The sequence below is a fragment of the Sinohyriopsis cumingii genome, chromosome 14, assembly GCF_028554795.1.
Source record: "Sinohyriopsis cumingii isolate HCF-2022 chromosome 14, ASM2855479v2, whole genome shotgun sequence".
Classification (NCBI taxonomy): domain Eukaryota; kingdom Metazoa; phylum Mollusca; class Bivalvia; order Unionida; family Unionidae; genus Sinohyriopsis; species Sinohyriopsis cumingii.
In genome coordinates, this window is record NC_142974.1 from 38346501 (window position 1) to 38357182 (window position 10682).

Consider the following 10682-nt stretch of genomic DNA (forward strand, 5'->3'; position numbering starts at 1 on the left):
ATATATATATATATATATATATATATATATATATATATATATATATATATATATATATATATATATATAATTCTACTGTTGTTATCGTGGATTTGAACTCACCTGACATTTTGCATTCAATTTAATCATTTAATCCTTTATTTATAGAAATAATTCAGCCAGTGCAAGGGTGGACATTCCATCTTATCTTTTAGTTGAAATTTAGGTTTATTAAAATACGTGCGTGCTGCCATACATGAGTTAGGCTAATACCGCGATAACTTAGAGTTGTTCCCCCTGTGTTACGGTCATCTAAGTCAGCCGCCATAGGCGGTTTTATTTACATTTACGCGATTGGATTGACAGAGCTTTTATAGGAACAGATGGAGGGATTGTCAGAGTAACTTGCAATGTTTAACAGTTGAGCAATAACAGAACTGTTTGAATAGGTACCGTAACAACATTAAGCACCACGATAATATAGCGGTTCAGGCTACAGTGAAATAACAACGTTATCAGAGGGAAGAAGTATTTGAATATTTGTTGCTCATATAGTCTGATATAGGAGAAATTTAGCTTACTTTCGTTACAGGATTATATTATGGTTTAATGTTAAAGATGATGGCAGCTGCCAGAATAGATCCTGAAGATGGGCCTTGTTGTCCAATTTGTTTGGAGCAGTTTAACATACCTAAACAGCTGCCGTGCGCCCACTCATTTTGTGAGAAATGTTTACAGTCCCACATAACAACCGAGGCTGCAAAGTGTAAGAAACTAAGAAGTATTCAGTGCCCTATATGTAGAAATTCCATAAGTCCCTCTATAAAGGACAGACCGACAAGTGAATGGGCGTCTTTGTTTCCAACGAACATAGTACTGCAATCAGCCTTAACAACGAAATCGAAAGTAGATCGTGTGTGCGATGCTTGTAACTTGGAGGGCCTCTCTGTTCCTATCGAAGGGTTCTGTGTAGTATGCAAGGAAGTCATGTGTGCTGATTGCCTAAAATTTCACAGAAAACAGAAAATGTTAAAGGATCATGCAATTCTTGCTGTAGATGAATTAGCTTGTAACCCTGAAAATGCGTTGAAACTTGCAGAGGGCTTTACATGTTCGGAACATCATGGAGAAGATATAAAATACTACTGCGAAGACCACAAGGTTCCCTGTTGTGGTACATGCTTCTTCCAGGATCATAAAATTTGTTCCAAAGTGATAGACTTGAAAGAAGAACTCCCTGCTCTACTGCATAAATGTAAGCCAGAGGAAATAATTGCAGATATGAAAAATATTGAGATGCATTTAAAGAAGTTTGTGGAGATTAACGAATCCTGTATTACTAATCTTCAGCCCCAAGTTAATCGGATGACAGACCAAATCAGAGAAGTAAGAAAGAAAATCGATTCAATTTTAGACGAGTTAGAGAAAAGAGTGAGGACACAAGGAAACAGAATTTACAAAGAAGAGGTTATTAGGAAACAGGAAGAGAATCATCAATGCTTGTCAATAATTCATGCAGTGAAAAATTCTCACTATCTATTTGAAGCAGTAGATAAATATGGGAGCAACTTACAAAAATTTCTGATGGCTGAAAAGATGAGGTCACAGTTACGTTCCTATTGCAATCTGGTTGGAGAAAAGTATGAAAAAACTCAGACAATGACATTTGATGTGAATTTCGCACCTCCAATACAGTCCATTTTGTCACTCTCATTGCCTGAATTGGGGACTGTTGCAACAACAGCCATCTCCAATACTCTACCTCTAACATGTTTGCGAAGTCAAACAAAAGACTGTCAGTATCAGGTTGAGAAAGTTGATGTAATTGATCTTCAAGTCCCTATTGGTAATAATCCGTGTTATTTTTATATCACATTCCTCCCTGGTGACAGAGTGATGCTTGCTGATAACAATGATCAATGTATTCTACTAAGCTCTGACTATCAGTTTATCACAAGTCATTCGCTTCCAGGAAAACCAGGAAACATATGTCCATTGGATGACCAGGAGGTGGCAGTGTCATTGTTTAATCAGAATAAAATCCTAATCCTGTCGGTGGTGGGTGACGTCGTCAGGCCAGTCAGAACGATTACAACCAAATATAATTGTAATGGAATAGCATCTGCTGGGAATGGGGAGATGGTTGTGAACGGTTGCTGTGATAATAAAAAAAGTCATTGGAGTCTGATCACCAAGAGAGGAGATGTGAAGTATTTACGTCAGTATGACTCTCCATATTACAACGACAACTACGTAGCTCTGAATAACATGAAAACACGAGTGTATGTTAGTGTGTATAACATGAATTCACTTTTCTGTTTTGACATGGATGGTAGCAAGCAGTCTACCTACAGTCCTGACAATCTTATAGGCCCCAGTGGAGTAGCTGTGGACAGATATGATAACATCTATGTTCTTGGATACAAATCTGGCAATATTCATCAGCTGTGTGCGGATGGGTCTGTCCTTCAGGTCATAACTTCAGGTGTGCCGAAATATCCATTGGCGATTTGCATTCACAAGAGTAAGGATATGTTAATCATCACAAACACATCAAATAGAGCAAAACTACACAGTTATCAGTTGAAAATAATTTAAACAGGTGGACAATTTAGTGCTTATTCCTATGTAGGTACATAAGTCTAATGAGAAAAAAAAAGAACGTAGAAGTTATTTGGTTAAACAATCCATTTTAAAATGTAAATGAATGCTCTACAATGTGTATCTTTTAAAAGGTCTATTTGTACTTACTGTTACATCGTGAATATTATAATTGTCTATGATGTTATGTTGTTTACATATAGCATGACGTATTGGTGCTCTAATTTATTATTAATACATGTATTATTATTTTCATGGTTATCATGATTATTATTATTCAGAAAAGTCTTGTGTGAAAATGAATATATATATTTAAGTCAGATAATTGAAACACAATCAACTAATTATATATTTATATATGTAAACATTGACACAACAGATACCATGATTGCATAATTTAAAGGCATATTTAGCCTTTTGGCTGAACAAATTTGTTGGTTTCATTGTTTTATCACTATAAATCTCTCAAATCACCCAGAGACTGAATTTTCTGAAACTTTACTTTATCCGCATATAATCTTTCCCTAACAATTAAGAAAACCTAGTTGTCAAAGCAAGACATTTTACATCAAAAGAAGACTTCAAGTAAAGATTTTTATCTGAGAATTTTTTAAAAGTTTCAATGAAAATTTATGAATAAAGCATTACAAATAATTTATACTTTATATGACAAAACGATTTATTTTAGCAAAGTTATACTGATTCTACTTGAATATAATCATTATAAGCACATAAAATCTATATATATATATATATATATATATATATATATATATATATATATATATATATATATATATAATGCCACTTTTCACAAAAGAGACACAAGCATCATGTATAAAATGTTTATGTGGAATGATATATATATATCTTTAATAGTGATGTACACATGTTAAATATTAGGTACGTTGCATTAACACCTGCTGCTGCTGATTATGTTAATTATTGTTATCATTGTTCTTATTGACAAACCATTCAACTTGTTGTATTCACGTTAAATTGGTGAGTAAGCTTGAATAGAGACTTGTGATTATTATTTTTATAGTAGACTATTCACAACCACCTTGTCTGAAACTTGAATATGTAAATGTATGCAACTTTTCTGGATGAAATAGAAACTTGAATTATTACATTTTTCGTTGTTTATCTTGTCAGTTACTAAAAGTATGTACAAATATTAAATGATAAATATATAGTACGGACCTAACTATAAAACTGAAACAATGACGTGAAATTATTTGCAGCCTGTAATGTACTTCAGTAATGTGGGACTGCGTAGGATCTCTATTTTACATAGTGTTAACTAGGAGCATAACTGTAATGCCTGTATTGTTTACATTATTCAAAATTTGGATCCATAAAGTAAAGTACATTGTGCCCTCTGCTTCAATAGCCTATTTCATGCAGATTTCGGTGAACTTCGGAATTTTGATCACGTGGCAGGTGGTCAGCTGACCGTAATAGGTGGTGGGCAAAATATGGCTAATGTTTCAGCATCAACATCAACTTCTGTAACTACTTCAACATCATTTATCGAGTTGCAAAATGCATATTCAACAGTAATGCTGCCGCAGATATTGACAAAATTTAATATTGGAACCATCCTGTCTTATTTCATGGAAACCAGGGTGGATTTCAAACCCATACGATAGAGTGGCTGTGAGCTGGACATGTACATGTAAGTAAGAAAATGGTGTCAAAGTAAACGAATTTAATCCTGGCAATCAAAGAGCAAGTTGTTCAAACTATTTCTGTGCATCTGAAACATCACTATAATAAAATGTGTTTCATATGAGTTTATCAGATTTGTTTTTGAAAGTCTGTGGATAATTTACATATAAATTTCAATCATTTAATTAATTTTATTTCTGAAATATTTCTAAACAACAATGGACGCCATTTTATTATGTACATGTACCCACCAGCGTTTGATTGGCTGGAGTATAAGGTAACTCGGGAGGTTATTCGGATAATTACGGAGCAACTTGATTAAATTCGGTATGAAATGGGCTATGCCATTACATGGTTTCGTTTAAAAATCCAAGAGCAAAATCTGCAGCGTGTTAGCCAAACAATTAGGGGCTCTTTGGTTGAGTTAGGCATACAACATTGCCACTCAGACACCTCACAGCTGTTTACCTGTCAATTAATTAAAAACCTACCATTCTCAATTATTTCAGATGTCGTTCCCATTTGTTTCGCTACTGGTATAAAGATGGAGTGGCTTTCATTTGCACATCTTCTTGGCATAGAAAACTATAAAAACATTAAACACATCTTTTCCTTGACATAACTTCATTTCACTCGCATCTTCCAGCCAAATCGATCCATGCTCTGTATGGCGTCAGTCACAAAAATGCACAAGTTTGTGTCCATTGTTTGCAAGAGACCAGTCTCAAAAAGGTCTCACAACGGTTTTCTTGTACAGCACATCAGTTACTTCAAAGCATCACACACATCCTTCACTCAATGAGACAAATTATTTATTAAAAAAGCATAAAGTGGTCTTGTCACAACTGGAAGATGCCCAAACAAATTCAACACATCAAAATGAAACATCAGGGTATTGGTTAGCTAGGGAGTGTCATCATTCATTCCCTCTTGAAATGGGATCCTAATGCCCAAGATGCCAACAAGAAAAAATCTTCCCCCAAAAGAGGGGGCGTACCATGGACAGTGTACACGACAAGAAAAGATAAATCCTTATGAAAAAGAAAAGTCCCAAGTAAATACCAAGCAGAAGAGAGACACTGCTGCTGGATGCAACCATTCTCCCAAAAGCAAGGGGTCAGTTACAGCTTTCACCAGCCTCTTCTACATTGTTGTTGGCAATGAAACCTGCCAAAATCGATTAAACATGCATCTTTCCTAATTTGATGAAATATGTCAACCCTTATCTTTAGGAATTTCTCCAGCAGCTGTGACATCTTTGTTAGCTGTAGCTGCTGCCGCTACCAAGTGGCCTCACCCAAGACCAATGTCCAAGACAGAATGGGAGTATTGTAAAATTTACTGGATTTACCCCCCACAAAACTGTTACAATTTAGTCCATTGAAAATACCTTAACATCCAGTGATGCCCATCATGAAGTTGGTACAATGTACCGAGAAGCAGTGAGGGTGAATTCCGGTATAAATAAACGAGTGCAAGGCGATTTACTTCAGGGTTCTTTTTTAACTCCAGAAATAGAAGTTGTCACCCCAAAGAAATGCACATGGCTCTCTGCCAAAATGTCAGAAACAAAGAGGAAAGGGACTGCTTCCTGGTATATCCAAGCACTGGGATGTTGTTGTCAGTACTGGCAAATGACAATCCACTGATGCGAAAACAAATCATTCAAACTAAATCATCAGTACAGTGTTTGAATGAGTTGAAAGGAATGGTCCTTTTGTCCAAGCTACAGAAATAACGCTTCGGAAACATAGCAACATTCTTCGCCAAATGGTCAAAAAGACAATATCCATCTGTCCATGAAAAAGATGTTTCAGCATGGAGGAGTTCCACCCTTGTTTTGACAGAAGCTCTGTTTGGATCGAGAGCTGACTACGTTTAGGAGGCATCAAAGGAAGATAAGAAAGACTCCATTTCTGAAAAGACATCATGCATCTACCTTTGAATCTCGTGGAACGACAAAAGTTCAGGCTAGAGCCCTGCATATGATACAGCTATGAATAACGGACAACTAATTTACCTCCCAATCCTAATCTCACCAAAATGCCAAAATTGTAATAAGAATTACAAGCATTGATGAATCAAACCAGTTTGTCAGAAATGGATAAATCACAATGGTATAGCCAAGTATTGCAACGTCTTCAACTCTTTCACTAGAAATCTTTAGACATAACGCTAAACAGGCTCAGAAACATTTCAAGAGGATCATGTAATGCAAAAAACCCAAAGTGTTTATGACAGAAGTGTTCACGAGAATGCAAGATGAAGAAGATACACAAGAAGTGATTACTCCTATACCAAAACAAAAAATAAAATAAAAGTTTCCAGTCAAAAGAAATGATATTGACACCTTCGGCAGAAGAAAAAAGAAATAATGAAAGACAGAGGTGAAAAAGATATCAAGAAAAAATTAATCCCAACTTCCTACTGCTGCAGTTTATTGGACACATCAAGCCACCACTCCAAACCACACAAAACGAAGAGTAGTATTGGTGATCCATCAGTAACTATTTGAGGAGTCTTTATGATCATCGAGAGCCTTTCAGCTAGCATTACTAGAATCCGACCCATGCTGCAGGTTATGGAGGAGTTCATAAATTGTATCATGATGCCAAAACTAAGCTGAAAAGAAGTAAGATTTCCACAGATGGAGGTCATTTGGCCATTGATGTACTCTACGTTTCCTAGCTAAAGACAAGAGATACCCATAATGGTCACAAAACCATCTATCTACTTTTTCGTCGTTTCTATAAGAATCACAATCAAAATATGTCACAAAATGTTCTAAAGGATATCCAAGACTGCATTGATGAAGAAAATACAGTATTATCCACACACAACGGAATCTGTGCCTTGTAATTTTGCATTATTTAATCATGTTAATCATATCTTCTCATAAACACAGGCATCATGGGGAAAGTAGATGGCTACCCAGTGGGTTCCAAGGAGATGACTGTCATCGGTGTTGATGACATAAGCTTGATGGTCTTTAGGTATGCAATCAGGAAGTTCATCTTCAGCGCTCACAACAGGTTTCGAAGAAGCAGTGAACGAACTGTTTTTCAAAGGTAATAAAGTTCCCATTTATCCATTTTTTCTTGTTTCACAGTTAATGATTAGTCATCAATTCAATCCTGACTTTTTGCTTGAAAATCTGTCAAGTAAACATCTTTTTGCTTCATCTCTGTACTCTGTGCCAAGAAAGATTCGATGCAATGGATCTCTAGAGCAGTGAGTGGAGGGGAGGAATGATCACGCAAGTCTTTATACCACTAATCAACAATGCTTATTCTGTGATGAAAAAAATGACTCAGTCAGCATCACTTTTAGATAGAGGTAAAATGTGTAAATAAATGTAGTAAACATATTTTATTATGTTGTCATTGATGACAGCTGAGCTGTCCTTGCTGATAGGAGCTTCACTAAGACAGGCTTCACAGTGTTTTCCTCAAAAAAGTTATATTTTATCTTTTATTTATCTGCAGTTAGGCTACTGTAATTTTTGTGATACCTTCTCTCACAAAGCTGTATGAATTAGACTGATATACATATGGGCTAAGTTTGTAGTCATTCGCCAAATTTAAAACATTACTCAAACTTCATGTATGTAATTCCAAATTTGCCTTCCCAAAGGTGGTTGGCCATCTTCCGAGAACTCATAAATCTATCTCAGAATGAAGTTCAGAAATCAAGAAGTCATGATTTGTGAAATATAACGGGAATCTGTCAGTATAAACTAATCTAGATATGCAAATACCAACCTAAGAGTAATAAAAAATCTGTCTCCTTCTCTCCTCGTGGAGGTAAACTTTTAGGCTATGAGTGAAGAATTATTTAATGAAGAATTGCTGTGCTTATAGTCTCTTTTATTGTTTTTGTGTATCATTCATGTTCATCTAGCTACCCATAGCTAAGAAGTAGTTGCATGAAATCATAGGTGTTTTGAGAGAATTTCATACCTCCTTGGTGCTTGTAATTATCACATCACACTTGTAAAATTATGGGTTACACAACAACCAGATATTTTCATGCAATTTGATTACTTAAAATTAACACAAGTTGTAAATGATATCATTAAACTTAGGAGGCAGCTCAAACTGCACCACCTAAATGTATGCTAACCAAAATGTAACAGTCAAAACGTATCAAACAAAAGCAAGTCCAAGCATGTAAAGTTTTGGGCAAATACTGGTTGAAGTTTTCATGTTACAAGTTTAGTATTTCAACAGATATTACGTCTGTGTAAGCAATGAATATGCTCAGCTGCTTATATATTGATTTAATTTGATCTGTGTTGAAACAATATCTTGAATAATGTAAAAACATTTCCATTGCTGAAACTTCCTTTGCTATTTACCTCCCTTTAAGTAATTTAATTTGGAATAGCTTCTATGCCAGAGCCTACTGTAATAGAGGATGTATGCTTTTGCAAATCAAATCTGTCTGTAAGCGGTGACTTGTCATCAGTGAGTTGTAGCTGCACTTTTCAAAAACATGCAAACCAGTCTTGATAACACAGGGAATATAAAGTCAAAGTCAGTATGATATAAATACAATTATATTACTATATGCTCATTTTTGTCTCCATTAAATTTACATTGTCAGAATCATGAAATATTTTACGATATTGAAGACCTTCATATTGCATGCACATGCACAATGCATGTGTCCAGAAGTAGCATAGTGTGTTAGGACCTACCTTGTAAACAAATCATGTACATCCATGTAGTAGATGCTTTCGATTTTGGCTGAATACATTTGTTTCTGAATGAATGAAAGCAACTGTTTTGTGGACTGTTACATACCAGCTGCTTTGCAAGATTCCATGTTAACTTTTTTATACAGTGTTTCTGATTTAGGCAAGCTATATACGCCATACATAAAATTGTTGTGGTCCCTACAAAGAGCGTGCAAGTGACAAGGAAAATACATATCTTCTTTTGCTGGTAATAAGAATGGCAAAAATACACTTACAGTTTTACATCCTGAATTTCCTCACTATGTACTTTTCTTAGTTCTGCAAATCTGAATTACATGAGCTATGTCATGATTCCAAATATTCAATGACAGAACAGAAAAACACAGATAAATCCACTCCATGATCACAAAATTTAATAGAATTGACAAAATACCAAACTCCATTCATTCATTGTTGCAATGCAAATTCATTCTCAATATGACTCTAAATTTCAATTTTAAGTAGACCAAATGACATATTCTTTTGAAAGTGATGCCAAGTGCATGTCAAAGTTCAAATTTCTTTGGGAGGAGTAATATGTGCACATTAATATTGTTGTGTACTGTTGAATCTGTGCTTGTTTATTTAGTTTGGAATACAAAGTAAATACAAAATAAATTCAATTACATTGTTTCTTGCAGTGTTCATGTATTTTTGTTTATACAATTAAGCCTTATGTAGAATAAGAAAATGAGCATATAATAAAAAGGCTACTGCATTTGTATGGGAAAATATGAACACATTTTGTCGGATGGATATACTGCACTCCCAAGGTCATGCAGTATCCATCTGAAAAAATGATTTCATATGTTCCCATACAAATGCAGTAACTTATAATTATTGTGTGGAATATGTCACATATAACTTGACAAAATAACATTTGGTATATCTTCGTGTCATAAATCTACAGATATCCATAATACTCATCTTAGGCAAGTGGCCATTGCTGTTTGTTGAAGCTTCAGCCATTAATTACAAGTCTGATAATAAAATAGACTAAGCTACCAGACCCTTGCTGTTTATCAAAGCCATAACCCTTGATTATGAGACTGATGATAAAATAGACTAAGCTCTCAGACCCTTGCTGTTTATCAAAGCTGCAAACCTGGTGTGTATCGAAACTGCAACCCCAGATGATGAGTCTGATGATAAGATAGTCTGAGATATGGCTGCTGATTATACAAAGATATAAATATAAATTTTATAAATTATATTGTATTTTAACTTGTGTGGACTATTTTATACATTATATCAATACCTTTATACACTTTCATAACGTCTAATACAGGACCTGTGTTTGGTGTGTATCTGTAATGTAGTTGTTTTGACAAATGTTTTGCAGAATTGCTGCATGGCCAATTTACTTTATTTTCTTTGATCTTGACTGTGATATTTTTCATGGCTGTATGATCATGTCAATGTATTTTTTGTGTTTAGGTATCGGATATAGAAGTAAAGTATTTGCTTATATCTCATCCTATCAATGATGATGTACTCTGAACAACAATGGCATATCTCACACTATGAGTGATGATTAAGTATATATAACAAAAAACATATCTCACCTCATCCGTGATGAGCATGTGTGCATGCATGTGTGTGTGAGAGAGAGATTTGGATTTTTTTAATGTAGCTTTAATAATTTTTCAGTCATGTTGCTATCATGTCAGCTGCCTACCAGTTTATAGTGTGT

The 10682-nt window shown here is 34.9% G+C and overlaps 1 protein-coding gene across 1 annotated transcript; it reads left to right on the forward strand.

Annotated features, from left to right (window-relative positions):
* The first annotated feature begins 266 nt into the window (after nt 1-266).
* LOC149783609 (uncharacterized) lies at nt 267-9623 on the forward strand. Its single transcript, XM_089931858.1, has one exon. It carries the CDS (start codon nt 589-591, stop codon nt 2575-2577), a length of 1989 nt encoding a protein of 662 aa, XP_089787984.1. The 5' UTR covers nt 267-588; the 3' UTR covers nt 2578-9623.
* Nucleotides 9624-10682: the final 1059 nt, after the last annotated feature.